Below are 17757 nucleotides of genomic sequence, written 5' to 3'. Positions count from 1 at the left end.
GTCTACCTGTTTAGCCAACTTGTTGATGTCTGAAGTTGATTTCTGAAGTTAATCAGCATCATCTTACAACTCACCATTCTCCCAAGCTTAGTATCATCTGCAAGTTTAGAGTTTGGCCTCAACACCCATCCCCAAATCATTTACATAAATCAGAAAAAGCAAGAGTCCTAATGTTGATCACTGGAGAACACCATTTCCAACTTGTCTCCAATTTGAGAAACTGCCATCTATACCCATCCTCTGTTTCCTATCTTATAGCCAACTTCTAATGGCACTCAATCCCATTTGACCTTCATCTCTGAGCTCAGTTACCTGCATTGGCTTCAGTGCAACAACACTCAAGTTTTGAAATTTTCATCCATTTGCTTAAAACTGTTCATCCCCTTGTATCTTCCTATTTCTTTAGTTTTCTGAGCAGTATCGCCCTTCAAGAATTCTGGGTTGCTCCAATTTTAGCCTTTCATATATCTCCCACTTTATAAAATTGTCCTTGAGAATGGGGCTACTGGACAAAACCTTAGTTGGGGTCTTTTCGTAACTGCTTCAATTTGGTCTATCCTAAAACATGCATTTTCCAATGTCAATAAATGTCAGAGTAAAATTTTGTGAGCATCTGTAGACTGTTTACATGTCACCTGTTGAGTTATGTACATTTAAAAACAACTCAATTGATGACCTGATGATCTTTAGTTATGTTGGTAGTGCAGTAAAAATTGTCCTTGTTAACAGAAGACAATTACATTTTCCCTGCTAAATGTTATGGAATAATCCACCAGGCACGACAGAGAGAGCTCAATTTGACATCTCAACCCAAACATGGCAACTGATAATACAGCAGCCTCTCATTACCACACTGAAATTTCTGGCAACATCGTGTCTAAGTGTCAGTACAGGACTTAACCATATAACCTGTTGACTCAAGGAAAAGAGCAAATTTGAATAAAGTAAGGTACAATGGTATCTCATACCAGAAAAATAATGTTATGTTTTTCAATTGCTGTGCCCAAAACCATTGACTAGAAGCAGAGGGTCAGGCCATATAGAACTAGACACTGAATGGAAGATGAATGCCCAGCAGCAACAATCCATTTGAATACTGGTGATTCAATAGCAGGAAAGTAATTAAATTTGGGCGTTGCTGAAGGAGGGCATATAAATCAGTAGTACCTCTTGTTAGTGTGCATTGATACATGCAAGAACCAAGTAAAGGCTAAAATACATAATTAATGGTCCAGGTTTCATATACTGCTTGTTCGTACAGGTATTGTCCATTCTGTTCAGTAAGATCCATTCTTGTTATGTCAAAGTAACACAATGTTTTGAATGTTACCATGTCCCCAAGAGGCCCAATGTTTTCCTGATTACTTCTGCCCAAAGACAGTTTACATCTCCAGCACCACAACTGTTCAGAGAAATTGTTGACCCCAATCTGATCTACACCAACCATCCAGCTGAGCCAATCAGTCCCTCAAGAAATCAGAGTTACAGTGGCTAAGTACACTTTCACATGCAAGTTGTAGGCTGGAGTTGTGGATATTCATTGTAGATGTTCCAATTCCAATCAGAGGCTGTGATGTGGAAGTGCCAGTGTTGGACTGGAGTGGACTAGGTCAAAAATCACAAACCATGCTATAGTCCACCAGGTTTATTTGAAGACACAAGCTTTCGTAGTCTGACACCTGAAGGAGTGAGACTCCAAAAGCTTGTTTTTGAATAAACCTGTTGGACTATAACCTGGTGTTGTGTGATTTTTAATCAGAAGACTGCCCTGTTCTTACTGCCAGCCATTGGTATGCATTGGGAAGAATTTACAAGTTGGTACTTGACCTGTTTAGCTGGGTTACTAACAAACCTCAGTCATCAAGCCTCGAATGGAATTCGATCCAAAGCTTTTGGCTCAAAGGCAGAGACAATACTACTGTGCAAGAATACTTCCCCAAGACTGGCCAAAGTGAATAGTAAAATGTCCTCTATTTTTAAATTCAATCCCTTCCTTTAATGAAACAATATAGAAACAATCACCTCCCAGACTCTACCAATAAACTAGGCAAAAGAAAATATACAACAATCAGTTGTGCGGGTGAGTCAATTATGGCAATATACTGTAGTAAGAATTCCTTCAATGACAAAAAGTGCTGAGGATTTTGAAGTACCAAAGAGCTGTAGGTCACTCGGCCCTTTAATCCTGCTCTGCCATTCGCTGTGATTAGATTAGATTAGATTCCCTACAGTATGGAAACAGGGCCTTCGGCCCAACAAGTCCACACCGCCCCTTGAAGCATCCCACCCAGACCCATTCCCACCCCACTATAACCCACACACCCCTGAACACTACAGGCAATTTAGCACGGCCAATCCACCTAACCTGCATATCTTTGGACTGTGGGAGGAAACAAGAGCACGTGGAGGAAACCCACGCAGACACGGGGAGAATGTGCAAACTCCACACAGTTACCCGAGGCTGGAATTGAACCCAGGTCCCGGGCGCTGTGAGGCTGCAGTGCTAACCACTGAGCCACTATGCTGCCCCCTCATGGCTGATCATCCAACTCAATAGCCTGTTCCTGTGTTTCCTCCATGTGCTTTGATCCTTTAGTTGTAAGTGCTATATCCAACTCCTTCTTGAAATCAAAATGTTTTGGTCCTGACTGTTTTCTGCGGTAACAAATTCCATAGGCTCACCACTTTGTGTGAAAATTCTCATCTCGGTCCTAAATGGGGTTTATCCTGTGTCTTAGACTATCACAGCTGGTTCCGGATTCCTCCACCATTGGGAACATCCTTCCTGCATCTACCCTGTCTAGTCCTGTTAGAAATTTATAGCCTCGAGACTACCCGATATCATTCTTCTGAACTCCAGTAAATGTTAGCCTAACCAATTCAACCTCTCCTCATCAGTTCTGCTGTCCCAACAGTCAGTCTGATAAACCTTTACTGCACTTCCTCTATAGCAAGGACACCTTTCCTCAGATGGTGACCAAATGTGCACACAACATTCCAGATGTAGTCTCAGTAAGGCCCTCTATAATGGCAACAAGACATCCCTGCTTTCGTAGTCAAAATCCTCTCGCTATGAGGCCAATATACCATTTACTGCCTGCTGCAACTACGTGCTAACCTTCAATAATTTGTGTACAAAACTGTACTTTGGCTATTGTACTTTGATCAGCTATTGCTTACTTTGAAAGCAAAAACACTGCTGGAAGTTCATGCAAGTGCACCAAAGCAGTTTTTAAATTGGTTCTACTGAAATGCTTTTAATTCAGTCATAGAATCCCTAGTGTGGAAGCAGGCAATTTGGTCCATCGAGTCTACACTGACCCTCTGAAAATCATCCCACCCAGACCCATCCCAACCCTGTAACCCTGCATTTCCCATGGTTAATTCACTTAGCCTGCACATCCCTGCACACTATGGGCAATTTAGCGTGGCTAGTCCACCTGACGTACATATCTTTAGACTGTGGAAGGAAGCCACAGCATCTGGAGGAAACCAGGGAGAATGTACAAACTCAATACAGACAGCTGCTCGAGGGTGGAACCGAACTGAGCCACCATGCCACCTTCTAAAACATGTAAAGCACATTTAAAGCAAAATATCAACATGATCAACTGCAACTGCAGAAAGTACTATGTACACATAAGGCCTGGTCATTTAAGATCAAAGTGAGGAGCAATTTCTTCACTCAAAGAGTTCAATGAATCTTTGGGTTTTTTAAAAAAACCACAAAGAACCGCCATTGTGTATGTTAAAATGGAAAGGAGTCGGGCCAAAATCAAATCAGCCATGATCTCACTAAATGGTGTAGCAGGCTTGAAGGGCTGAATGGCTTACTCCTAAATTACAACATGCAATTGGTGGTAGAGGTAAATATGATTTTTGGATACTAACGAAATCAAAGTGTTTGAAAAGTGAGGGAAGATGTAACTAAGGATGAAGACCAATCATGATCTTATTTAATGGTGATGCAAACTTGAGGAGTAGAATGATCTATACCTGCTCCTCAATCTTATGACATGTGGAAGTTAATTCCTAGAGAACAAATTGGAATGAAGAGAGTGACAACTGTTGCAGCACCTGTGGCATGAAAGCATCTTACAGATATGAGCAGGAGAGGCAGTTTTTCAATACCTCACTGTCAATCCTCCATTTCAGTAAATTTTTGACTGATCTATTTCATCTTCTTTTGCCCACCTTGTTGAATTTCACATGAAGTTAAACAGTTGACATGGGACTAAAGCAGGAAAATGGAACTTAAGACAGAGAGCAATATATACAGTTTAGTTGAGACAGCACTAAGTGAAGAGGATTGAAAGAAGCTATTTCAAGTTGTACCCATCGCTACAGTACAGGAGTATTCTGTTTCAATTCTAAACTGTCAGTCTAAACATAATAAAATGGAGAAAAGGAGAAAAACAACATTATCCAAGTTTCAGTTCAATAAATTTATTTATAATGTCAAGAATACCTAAACAATGACTGGCTCCAAATTCAATCACATAAACAGTAAACATTTGACAAAGGCAATGCCTGAACCATTGTACAATGGACAAAAGGATTCATTTCTCACAAACAGTTATTACTCAGTGAGTAACTAAATATCCACAAAATTTGAATCAAGAAACATTCGGAGTTCCTAGGGCACTGGGCTTCACTTTAATTTACTCAAGATGTTTTCAGCCACCTGCAACATAAAAAAGTATTATTCTTGAGTGTACCAGTTGAATGAGACAGACAGCAGAATGGGAACAGTTGTACAAAGATATTTAAGTGAATTGGAAGGAGATTTCTAACTCAATTGCATCAAAACAAGATGGATTTGTTGGTTTTCAATTGCGAGAGGTGCCACATTTAGACAAATTAGCATATTTTTTCATTTATCTAAAAATAAACACAAAAATGTGATCTTAAAAATTACAGCAAAACCTATAATGGGGAAAGGATGAGAACTGAGACATTCTTGCAAAGTCATGAGAGGCACAATGGTCCAAGCGTTCCCCTTCTGTGCCACATGATTCAACAATTCTAGAACTAGAATGTTTAAATTTCTATCAGAATTCTTCAGAATTTATACTGACACCTTACATGCCAATGATTGATTGTGATTACATACATTAAAAGTGTTTATTATTTAATGCTCCTTCAGTGTTATTGAACAAAATAGAGCCCTTCAAGTAACATCAATTAAAAAATGGTTAAACATATTCCATGTATTCTCTAACAAATACTCAAGAAAGATTTCTGTACGAGTCAGAAAACTGCACATTACTACTTTCCCTGCTGTAAGTCAGTACAACAAAATTGAGTACCACCAACACCGTTTACAAAACAAAATGAGAGTGAATGCCAAACACAAGGTCAATTCCAAGCCTTCTCTAAAGATTAAAACAATCATCTGGATATGTATTTATACAAGCAAAGAACTTACACAATGGTCCCGGGCATGCAAAAAGTCAAACAGTTCCTCAGTACAGGTTTCTTCTGTTTGCGATCGAGAACTCACTCGTTCTGTACAGGAATCCAATATTTCTCGTAGTTTCACACACTTTTCTATCTGCTCACACCGTTCCCTGATTGCTATCATGGGATCCTGCACAGGCAGAACGCAGTATTTTATTAAAAAATCAAATAAATTTAAATAGTATCTTTATCTTTGAATGCGTTTAACATCAAACTTTAGGCATTTGCCTGTTATCTAAATTCTTGTTTTCAAGGAGTTGACTTTCAGGATTACCAAAACAGATCTGATTCTCAACTTTATTTGACAAAATCTCTGAAAGGTTAGTATTGTGTGTTAAGAGCTTATTAAAAATAAAGTATGCTAGAGTAGAATATCAAGGGTGGGGGGATTTTGTTTGACTGTCTCCAAGTTCTCAATTCTGTGTGTGAATGTTTAAGTACAGTAAATAGATTGCCACAGCAGCTGTTTTAGCTATATTTTTGAGAATGCAGCCTGCACTGATTATGGATATGCTATCTTCATCTCCTCAAAGTTTGAGGTTTCTTCAATGTAAAAGCAATATAAATAATCAGAACATAGCTTCATGCTTTCTTAAATTGCCTTCACAGGCAAAATTACAATTTCAACTAATTAGCTGAAACAGAAGATGTGGCAAACAAACCAGAAGTTAATCACTTAACACATTCAAGTTTGTCAAAACAAACTTAAAAACACCAACTGTAAAGGTCTGGGAGACCAATGCCCATTTGTTGTATGCAATGACTGATAAGATATTTATGGCTGTTAAGGTGGGGTGGGGGGGGGGGGGGGGGGGTGGAGGAGGAGGAAGGGCGGTGAAAGAGAATAATACAGCAATAAAACCATCTTGTTAACTCATTACCAATGTCACGACAAATCTGCATATTTGTCTCGCAAATGGATATCTATTGTTAGTGGAAAATTATTTAAGCCCCACTGAGTCTTGATGTTGCTTTGGCTCAACCAGAGATTGCTAGCTGCTGCTACAAAACATTTCCATATGACAAAAATAACAAGGAATTAAAAGAAAGGAAATAATGGACAATGTGCAGACAAATCTGCACTCGATTTTTTAAAGTCTCAAACCAGATGATTTCAACTGTCTTACACGATTAATTTAAAAGTTATTCTTGACAATAAGGCTAACTCAATTCAATTTGAAGATCATTGGCAAGGCCAGCCAGCATATGTTGTTCATCCAATGCCCTCAAGGTGGTTGTGGTGGTCTGTTACTTTTCAAATAGCTACAGTCCACATGGCGTTGGTACACACAACAATATGAAACCAGCAAAAAGTTTATTTTCACTTCATGTCACTGTATACTGCACACATTTCCACCGTTCCACTGCAGTTGAACACACAACGTTCAAAGGCTGCTGCAGTTACTTATTCCCAGGGCTGCATTTCAAAAATCTGCTAGCCCTGTGCAAACCTTTTGATATTCAAGACCAAATAAGCCACATGGTTCTTTGAGACAAAGACTCAGCAGAGGCAGTGACACCATTGTATTCAGTCAAGAATGCCCTGGGAATCCTCATTCACTTCAGACCTCATGTGGTTTCTTGGTATCAGGGTGAAATGTGAGCTAGATAAAATATACTTGACCACATCTTCACCAATCTACATATCACAGATACGTCTGTTCGTGACAGTAGCAGTAGGAGTGACTACTGTCCTTGTGAAGCTGAATCCAGCCTTCACATTAAGGATACATTCCATGTTGTGTGGATAAGCAGCACGTGATTTAGAGCTAAGCCATTCCACAGTCAACAGGTCAGATTCAAACTCTGCATTCCTGCTAGTTGTGAACTATGATGGACAATTAAACGACTAACTGGAAGAGGAGTCTCCACAAATATGACCACATTAATGCTAGAAGGCCAGCACATTACTGCAAAAAAAAACTAACAATTGCAACCTTCTCTAGCCAGACATGCAGAATTGATTATCAATTTCATTGAACTGCAAAAGTTTCCAAGTATCACAGATGCCATTCTTTAGACAATGAAAACTCCACATGATATCAAGAAGGCTTTTTCTGTTAATTACTGGTGGTGATATTAAAAACTGCACTTCTGGCTATTATACTTTTGTAAATGTAGTCCTACAGTGAGTACCTCTGTGGAATATGATTGGCCCATGGTCAAAACTGTTGCCTTGATGAGATGGTAGCATACCTTGCAATCCAGCAATATTTTGAACTTCAGATATCTCACTTAATCCTTGTTTTTGTACTAACCCCATCCCCAGACTTCGTTCTTGTTTTTCTCTGCTCTTTCCATAGAATCATAAAATGCCTGCAGTGTGGTAACAGGCCATTCAGCCCAGTATGTTTACACTGGAGGGATAGGTTGAGTAATAGCAGACCAGTTAGCCTATGCTTGATGGCCAGCAAATTATTGCAAAATAGTCTGAGAGACCATATAAATCATGGTTTGAAAATGACAGATTAATCAAGAATAGTTAGCCTGGATTTGTGAAGGGGATGTTGTCTGATGAAGCCGATTTAAATTTTTTCTGCCAGAAGAGGTTTGAGCGTAACACTTTTAATACAGCAGTTTACATGGACTTTAGCATGGTAAAATAGCATGACATTATATGTTATGATTGTTTACTATATGATTCTGTGATCCAAATCAAACCAGCAAATCAAATCCAAAGTTTGGTTCGAGTGGTAGAAAACACATGTGTTTTTGGGCCAGTACTAAGTTAATAGCTTCGAGTGAGAAATATGAATGATTTAAGTACATAATTATGAAATTTCAGAATGACATGAAAATTGTTTGAGCAGTTTTATTGAGGGAGAAAATTATAAAATACACAAAGCTATCCTTGAACTAACCAGTTGGGCTGAAAAGCAGCAAATGAGTTTAATCTAGAGAGGTGCAAGGTAATGAAGTTGGTGAGAGCAAATAATTCATGGAAATGTAGAGTAAATGGCAAGTCCTGAGAAGTATAAATGGACAGAGGAAGTCAATAACCGGAGTGCGTAGATTTAATATAATGATAGAAGATTAGAGGGGTGTTGAGAAGAAATTTTGTCCCCCAAAGGATGTGTACACCTGAGCTGTATGGTTTCAATATTACTAAATGGGAATAGGTAGTCAGGAAAGATAGTGGAGCTGCGAACAGGAAATGAGTGTATTAGCATAATGGAGAAGCTGTCTGACATTTGTTTTTTTGAAAAGATGATGGAGACAAATAGCCTCATAATTTTAAAAAAAACTTAGATGCAGGATGGTAGAAGTGAAACCTAAGATCTGGAAAACAGGATTATGATGGATTGCTTTTTTTCATTCAAGAGGTTACAGAAATTTGAGGGTGCATACATGAGGATCAATGGTCGGCACAACATCGTGGGCTGAAGGGCCTGTTCTGTGCTGTACTGTTCTATGTTCTAAACAGTTGAAGGCACTGTGTATTACAAAGACTATGGGTCCTGACAATAATCATTATAAAGATGAGCTGCAAAACTTGCTGCTTCCTAGATAAATTCTTCCAATACAACTACAACAATGGAATTGATTGGTAAAATTGCCCAGGTATGTGTTGCTCCATAAAAACCAGGACAGTCCAATGATTGCCCCATCAGTCTATCATCAGTAAAGTGACAGAACGGGTCAGCTCAGCTCCAGGATATCTCTGTAGGAGCTCCTCAGGGTGCTGTGCTAGGCCCAACCATCACCATCAGTTGCTTCATTAATAACTATCCTCCCATGACAACGTCAGAAATGAGACATTCACTGATGATTGCATTATGCCCAGCACCATTCTTGACTCTTTTAGATACGGAAGCAGTCCAAGGCTAAATGGAGCAACATCCAGACAACGTCCAGATCTGGGTTGACAAGTGGTGAGCAACATTGACCTTGCATGAATGCCAGGCAATGACCATCTCCAACAACAGTGAATCTAACCATCATATGCAATGGCATTACTAACATTGAATTCCCTCACTATTAAGATCCTGAGGGTCACCACTGACTGAAAAAAACAAACCGAACTAGGCATAAACATACTGCGGTAACAAGAGCAGGTGAGAGGTTAAGAATCCTACAGCACATAACTCCCCTCCAGACGCCCTAAATCCTGTCTACATCTCCAAAGCACAACTCAGGAGTGTGATGGAATTCTCAGTACTTGCCTGGATGAATGCAGCTCCAACAACACTCGAAACGCTTGACATCGTCCAGGTCAAACCGGACCTCTTGATTGACAAAACAACCACATGCATTCCCTTTACCACTGACGCACTTTAGCAGCAATGTACCATCAAGAAAACACATTATAGCAACTCACCAAGATTCTTCAGACAGTGCCTTCCAAACCCTCATCTACCACCAGGAGGACAAGGACAGCAGACATGTGGGAACACCACCACCTGTAATTTCCCCTGTAAGACACTCACCAGCCTGACTTGGAAACATATCAGTGTTCCAGTGTTGTTGGCTCAAAATATTGGAAATCCCTCACTACCAACACTTGTTACACCAAATGTGTCACAGTAGGGCAAGACAACAGATCGCCCCCACCTTCATTTAAGCAATTAACGATGGGCAATAAGTGTTGATACAGCAATACCACACTGACTGAAGCTACTCTTCCTGTTTCTCACTCTTTCCCAAGTCCTTGCTTACAATAAAGCTTCGGGAGTGAGAAGCAGCTAATAGGAGCATTTGAAAATAACAGCTGCAGCCCAGCACTCCTGCTTCAGGGGAAATCTGGAACTTGAACTGAATCGCAGGTTCAAGAAAGGCAAACAGAGTGCAGAAGAGTCGAGGAGCAGGAAGTTGGGGAGAGGACGTGTCAAAGAATGATAAAGCTCTCATCCTCACCAAGACATTGCATTATGCATCAGCACAGGCCTGAGTCAGTCAGTCAGTAATGGGGCAAATTAGGGAGTTAGGCTGCAAGGGGTTCGGTGAAAGGATGAGTCCTCAGCAAAAGGGATGTCAGCAGTGGTAATTCTGCGATGCAACAACCTCAGGGGGAGATGGTAGGCCTCTCTCTTATTCAATAACGTTATTGCCTGGCTCTTGCGTGGGCCAAATGCTTCTTGCTACTTATCAGACTAAGTCTGAATGTAAGCCAGGTCTTGCTTCTCAACTGGTGCTGGGTTTCCCATTCCTGAACTTATGATAAAGGGAATGTTATTGATGAAGCAGCTAAAGGTGGTTGGGCCAAGGACACTTTCCCGAGGAACTCCTGCTGCAATGTTCTGGGAACCCCTCCAGTACCCTTGATTCCACCAACTTCAGTTTTGCTCAGGCTCCTCGATGCTACTCTGGCAAATGCTGCATTTGTGATAAGGACAAACATTTTCATCTCACCACTGGGGTTCAGCTGTTACATCAGTGTTTGGACGTTGTCTGTAAAACAGTCACGATCTGACAGACCCTGGCAGAATTCAAACTGAGCAGTACATTGCGAGTAAGTACTATCTGATAAAACTGCATTTCAGGTGATGACTTACAGCAGATTGACAGTAGACCAATGGAATAGTAATTGGCAGAGTTGGACTCATCTTGCCTTATGAGGACAAGACACAATTGGGCAATTTTCAACATTAGCTGCTAGATGCCTGTCATAGTTATATCACAACAATTTGGCTCAGGAGTGACTAAGTCTGGAGTATAAATCTTCAGTACAGTTGTCAGTATTCTGTCAGCGCTCGTGGCTCTTAGTGCCATCAGACATTTCTTGATGTTATGTTGAGTGATTAGAATTGGTTAGTCAAATTTCCTACTTATTGCTGTTTTGGGAACCTAAAGGAGTGCAACAGTTGAAAGTATATATCATTCACCATTTTCTTAGGGCAATTATGGAATCTATAGCAATTTTTTTCACGTACATACCACAACTTCTTCTTCTTCCTCTTCTTCCTAAGGAGAAGCAACATGATTAGCAATAAATATGAACTGATGAATGATAAGTTACATTACTACTATTTGTATTTACATGGTACTTTTCAAAGTCACACAATAGAACAAGCAGGAGACATTAGGAGAGACAAAAATTTTGGTGAATGAGGTGGATTTTAAAGAGGCCCTTGCGGAAGAGATGGAAAAATTGGGATAAATGTCTAGTGTCCTGACCAACATAATTGCTCCAAAAAAGTTATTAGACTTAAAAGTATTTACACTTGGGTGGCACAGTGATTAGCACTGCTGCCTCACAGCACCAAGGACCCAGGTTCAATTTCACCCTCAAGCGACCGTCTGTGTGGAGTCTGCACGTTCTCCCCATGTCTCCATGGGTTTCCTCCCACAGTCCAAAGATGTGCAGATTAGGTGGAGTGGTCATGCTAAATTGCCCATAGTGTTCAGGGATGAGTAGATTAGGTGGGTTATAGGGAGATGCTCTGAGGATTGGTGTGGACTTGTTGGGCTGAAGGGCCCGTTTCCACACACTAGGGATTCTATTCCACATTCTTAAAATATTTGTTTTTTTTTCCCCCTTCAACAACTTGGGCTTTTAGCTTAGAAAGACATGATTTGTTACAGATAATGATTATGGTTGGCTAGACAACACTGAAATCATGCAAATCAGTCCCACCTGAGATGGGCAGCAGAAGCAGCATTGAAAGGGATTGGGATAATTGAGATAAAGAACTATCTGGCTCTTCTTCAGAAGGGTCACCTGACACGGAACGTTGACTTTGATTTCTCTCCGCAGATTCTGCCAGACCTGCCGAATTTCTCCACCTATTTCTGTTTTTTTTTATTGGAAATGTGATACCTGCTGGGCTAATATGATGTCTTCCTACAAACATCTTTTATAGGCAGATCAACGTTAGGACACGGATTATAAAACTATTAAAGAAATGACCGAATAGTTCTTTAAGTTTACAATTCAGCATTACTTGCGTTACAAGGCAGCAAGACCGCAACTAAAAGACAGGCATTATTTCACAATTAGAATCACTGGCCCTGGGGCCTGTCCTACAAGCTGGGGCAAGCGTGTCCCCCAGAGAATGAAATCAAAGACAATGCTGCAAGAACAAGGAACAGAAGATGAAAATGCTACAAACACAAGTCGGTCAGTACTGCCGGCTATCAGCAGTCACCTGATCTGTAAACGAAAACGACCCAGACTAACGCTAACCCCGCTCACACCGTGCCCGCAATCAAACCCCGCTGGTACCCTTCATCCCAATGTGGCCGCCTCTGTCCTTGGACTCACCCCCAGCGGCCCGCCTCAGGCTTGCCCTTGGCACTCCTCTCTACAGCTGGCCACAGACTACTTTCACTGCCCGGCCTCAATTTACAGATCACTGTCCCCTGCCCCACATGTATTTCCCGCTGCTGCCCCAGATCCCTCTTCCCCCATCCTACCTCAGGTCCCCCCGCCAACACCACCTCATCCTCGAAACCCATAGCGACCTTCCACTCAGACCCGGGGAACGAAACAGCGCATGCTCAAGCGGCCTGGGTCAACGTCGCAACTAAAGACCCGGATATTCCGTAGAAGGTGGTAGACCGTGTTCAGCGGCCGGAAATAGTTCGACGTTGTGTAGTTCCGGGTGAGATGCTGCTTCCATCCAAATTATGAATCACATGTCCAGACGATCACCTTACTTTGCTAATAATCAATTTACAAAGTACGTTGTGCTTTTATTTTATTACTGAGTGCTGTATTTAATCGAGGCGGGGTTGTCTTTCGTATACAATGTTAATACAATAAACAAGCACGCCATATAATGCACAAATAGCAAAGTCGCAATTTCATCGTCATGTTGCCAACATCGAGCTTGATTCTAATAGAAGTTTTTCAATGTGAAATATTGTTTGTCTCCATCTGCAAGAATCATGACTCTGATGGGAAGAGTGCTCTGGATCTAAACCACAAATTATCACAAATGTGAAAATGACCATAGCAACAAAAACAAACTTGCTGGAGAAGCTCAGCAGGTCTGGCAGTATCTGTGAAGGAAAAAGCAGAGTTAACGTTTCAGGTCCGGTGACGGTTCCTCAGAACTGATGGTGGTTGGGAAAACGTAATCACTAGAATTGTTAATTTGCCCAGTTTTGATTAATTTAAAGTCTTTCTCCATGGTGAGTCTTAAGTAGTTTAGCCTTGTTTTTTTGTGAACTCAGTCTTGGCAAGATTTATTATCAAGCCAATTAACTATTACTGTTTAAACAAGTCTCATGTTTTGGATAACACAGCGTGGAGCTGGAGGAACACAGAAGGGTCCCGATCCGAAACGTCAGCTTTCCTGCTCCTCTGATGCTGCCAAGCTCTCTGTGTTCCTGCAGCTCCATTCTATGTCATCTCAGACTCCAGCATCGGCAGTTCTTAGTATCTCTAACGTTTTGCATGTTGTTCCCAGATGCTGCTGTACATTGACCTAAATTAGCAACAGTTAGGTACACTAGCAATGATGTGAATTAATAAGCTTTGGAATGTAGTTGAGGTGATTTAAAACCCAAATGGTGTGATTCCAAATGGATTACATCAATGTTATGTAACAGAAGTTGATGACTCTTTAGGTCTTGCTATTTGTGATACTTTCCTGTAAGCCTTCAATAGATAATTCTTTGAAAGGAATGAAGCATTACCAACCCAATAGATCGTGTTTCTATTCAAGTATTTCAGTGCAAATCTGATTTTTGGTACTGTACAGCATGCTGAATCTAGTAAACCCATCCAGGTTAGGAATGTACATCACCGTTGCATCTAGCCAAAGCAGCTAAAATTCAATCAAGTGATTTCTTGGACATGTATAGAATCTATTTTTACATTAGCTTGTTTATCTAGGCTCAAATGATTTTTTAAAAACAAGTTTTATTAGAACAGACACTGATTGCTTCACAATTACTTTGGTATCTCTCTACAGATGTCTTTGAAATTCCAAAGTAATCTCACAATAATGTTCCAGTATTGGTTAATTGGATTGCAGGAAGTTCACTTTGTGAGATATCTACCTCTTCATCAACTGCATTCTTACTGTCTGTCAATTCTCACATTTCCTTGCCACCTGACATACCACATTCCTCTTTATGAAGATATTGCTTGTAACATGGTCATGTGGCATATGAATCTTTCATCCATTTGCCACAACTTGTCACGAAAGAAACATCAGGTGTATACTGTCACACTTAGATTGAGGATTAATTTAAATTCTCAAATTTATTTCAAATTATCTCATTACCTAGTAAATTGATTTTGGGATTACCATATGAATCATTACTTGGAATGCCTATAAGTTAGAGTAAAAAGATAAACCCTCTCCTGAAAAAAGAACTTACGCACTATGAATGAAGGACAAAATCCAAATTGTCACTACATAAGTTTTAAACTTGGAATGCAGAGTGAATGAATTAATTATAGAAATAGGATTACCTAGTAATTGGAAGAATAAAATTAAGAAATGAAAAGTAGAGACTGTAATGGTGTATAGTTCCAGTCACTGATTAAGTCTTAACAAAATTCCTAAATTTTAACATTATAGTTGAGAGCAGAGACGGAGATGACCGAAAATGGGAAAAAAAAGTTCAGTTCCAACTAGTTAGAAAACCGAAGATAAGATCATTGTAATGCCATGGAGTTCCTGCAGCAAAGATCATGTGTTGAATAACTTTCCCAAAAATTTTGCAACCTTGTGGTGAATTTACATTCCAAAAGAGTGTTTGGGCCATGTCAGAGGTTAAAATTCGAAAAGCAACAAACAACACTCCAAAGGTACTTCTCTCATTCATCCAATTCTTCTCAGTTCTTTCAGTTACACCACTTCCAAACACAACAGGATGAACAGTGAGTGACCAAACTGCTCAGGCAACTTAGGTTCTCAGGGTTTGAAAAGCCTGGCAGCAAAAATGGGGAGGTTAAAGTCTAAATGCATGTAAAGTGCCTTCATAAAACTCATTGCAAGTTTGCAAGACTGAGCTGCTCCATCTGGATCCAACATGGTAGCCAGGAAACCTACTGTGCCCTGGTACCTAATCACTGGTCAATGCGGATGACAACTAGGGCCCAGGTCGGATCATCAGTGGAATTTCTCCACCCTCCATTTCCACCCCAAAAAAGTCAGATTTCCTGAATAGATTCATTTGCTGTTATATGCTTCAAAATTTTGAAGCAGATTCCCTCCTCAAAGGGTCCAAAACTATCAAGCTGCAATCTGAACAGCAATTGAAGGAAGTGTCCTGCAATAAAATTCTGTAGGTTAGAACATAGAACAGTACAGGGCCTTCGGCCCACGATGTTGTGCAGTGGAATAATCCTAATCCAAAAATAAAATAACCTAACCTACACTCCCCTCAATTCACTGCTGTCCACATGCATGTCCAGCAGTCGCCTAAATGTCACTAATGACTCTGCTTTCACGACTACCACTGGCAAACTATTCCATGCGCTCACAACTCTCTGGGTGAAGAACCTCCCTCTGATGTCTCCTCTATACCTTCCTCCTAACACCTTAAAACTATGACCCCTCGTGGCAGTCAATCCTGGCCTTGGCAAAAGTCTCTGGCTATCAACTCTATCCATGCCTCTCATTACCTTGTACACCTCAGTCAGGTCACCTCTCTTCCTCCTTCTCTCCAGAGAGAAAAGTCTGAGCTCAGTCAACCTCCCCTCGTAAGACAAGCCCTCCAGTCCAGGCAGCATCCTGGTAAACCTCCTTTGCACCCTCTCCAAAGCCTCCACATCTTTCCTATAATAGGGTGACCAGAACTGGACACAATATTCCAAGTGTGGTCTCACCAGGGTTTTGTAGAGCTGCAGCATAACCTCGCGGCTCTTAAACTCGATCCTCCTGTTAATGAAAGCCAATACACCATATGTTTTCTTAACAACCTTATCCACTTGGGTGGCAACTTTGAGGGAGCAATGCATTTGAATGCCAAGATCCCGCTGTTCCTCCACACTGCCGAGAATCCTGCCTTTAATCCTATATTCAGCATTTAAGTTCGACCTTCCAAAATGCATCACTTCGCATTTATCCAGGTTGAACTCCATCTGCCATTTCTCAGCCCAGCTCTGCTTACTGTCAATGTCTCACTGAAGCCTGCAATAGCCCTCAATACTATGAACGGCACCTCCAGCCTTTGTGTCATCAGCAAACATACTAACCCCACCCCTCAACCTCCTCATCCAAGTCATTTATAAAAACTGCAAAGAGCAGAGGCCCAAGAACAGAGCCCTGCAGGACACCACTCAGCACTGACCTCCAGGCAGAATACTTACCATCTACAACCACTCTCTGCCTCCTGTCAGCCAACCAATTCTGAATCCAGACAGCCAAATCACCCTGTATCCCATACCTCCTGACTTTATGAATGAGCCTGCCATGAGGAACTTTATCAAATGCCTTGCTGAAGTCCATGTACACCACATCCACTGCTTGACCCTCGTCAACCTGTCGTCTCATGACCTCCTCAAAGAACTCAATAAGATTTGTAAGGCATGACCTGCCCCTCACAAAGCCATGCTGACTCCCTTTAATCACACTATGCTTTTCCAAATAGTCATAAATCCTATCCCTCAAATTCTTTCCAAAACCTTGCCAACCACAGACGTAAGACTGACTCGTCTGTAATTTCCACCGATTTCCCTATTCCCTTTCTTGAAAAGAGGAACAACATTTGCCTCCCTCCAATCTTCCAGTACAACTCCCATGGAGAGTGAGGAAGCAAAGATCTTCACCAGTGGCTTAGCAACCTCCTTTCTCGCTTCCCAGAGCAACCTAGGATAAATCTGGTCTGGTCCTGGGGACTTATCAATCTTCATGTTTGCCAAAATTTCCAGCACATCAATTTCCTCAATCTCGATCTGTTCAAACCTGTTTCCATGCTCCTCAAAGTTCTCATTCACAACAAGGTCCCTTTCCATAGTGAAAACCGAAGCAAAAGAACTCATTTAGGGCTTCCCCTATCTGCTCAGACTCCACGCACAAGTTCCCTACGCTATCCCTGATCGGCCCTACCTTCTCCCTGATCATTCTCTTATTCCTCACATGAGTAAAATGCCTTCGGGTTCTCCCTAATCCTTCCTGCCAAGCCTTTTTCGTGCCCCCTCCTGGCCCCCCTCAGTCCACTTTTGAGCTCCTTCTGAGCAAGCCTGTAATCCTCTACAGCTGTGCTAGACCCTTGCTTCCTCCACCTTACGTAAGCTGCCTTTTACTTTTTTATGAGAAGCACATCTGTTCCCGTCACCCAAGGCTCCTTAATCTTACCCCTTCTTACCTTAGGTGAGGTGAGACAACCCTTGACATCAAGGCTGCATTTGACCGAGCGTGAAAACAAGGAGCCCTAGCAGAAGTGGAATCAATAGGG

General features: G+C 41.2%; 1 protein-coding gene across 2 annotated transcripts; it reads right to left on the bottom strand.

The window, feature by feature from the left end:
- Positions 1-4430: 4430 nt before the first annotated feature.
- On the bottom strand, positions 4431-12931 carry LOC125456011 (cytochrome b-c1 complex subunit 6, mitochondrial). 2 transcript variants are annotated; one of them, XM_048538626.2, is made up of 4 exons: positions 12814-12931; positions 11331-11361; positions 5429-5590; positions 4431-4684 (listed from the first exon to the last, which is right to left on the bottom strand). In XM_048538626.2, the coding sequence occupies exons 1-4, from the start codon at positions 12840-12842 to the stop codon at positions 4652-4654; spliced, it is 255 nt and encodes an 84-aa protein (XP_048394583.1). In that variant the 5' UTR covers positions 12843-12931; the 3' UTR covers positions 4431-4651. The 2 variants fall into 2 exon arrangements, with proteins under 2 accessions (XP_048394583.1, XP_048394581.1); XM_048538624.2 differs by having other exon boundaries at positions 11335-11361; positions 12814-12926.
- Positions 12932-17757: the final 4826 nt, after the last annotated feature.

Source organism: Stegostoma tigrinum, chromosome 8 (genome assembly GCF_030684315.1).
Source record: "Stegostoma tigrinum isolate sSteTig4 chromosome 8, sSteTig4.hap1, whole genome shotgun sequence".
NCBI lineage: Eukaryota > Metazoa > Chordata > Chondrichthyes > Orectolobiformes > Stegostomatidae > Stegostoma > Stegostoma tigrinum.
Note: the sequence above shows the minus strand (reverse complement) of the source record. Positions and strands in the feature narration are given on the sequence as shown.

Coding starts and splice junctions, on each gene's coding strand:
- LOC125456011 (XM_048538624.2), bottom strand. CDS start 12,855: ATGGGTTTCGAGGATGAGGTGGTGTTGGCGGGGGGACCTGAG. Junction 11,362..12,813: donor TGTTGGCGGGGGGACCTGAG/GTAGGATGGGGG, acceptor GCTTCTCCTTAG/GAAGAAGAGGAAGAAGAAGA. Junction 5,591..11,334: donor AGGAAGAAGAAGAAGTTGTG/GTATGTACGTGA, acceptor CTGCCTGTGCAG/GATCCCATGATAGCAATCAG.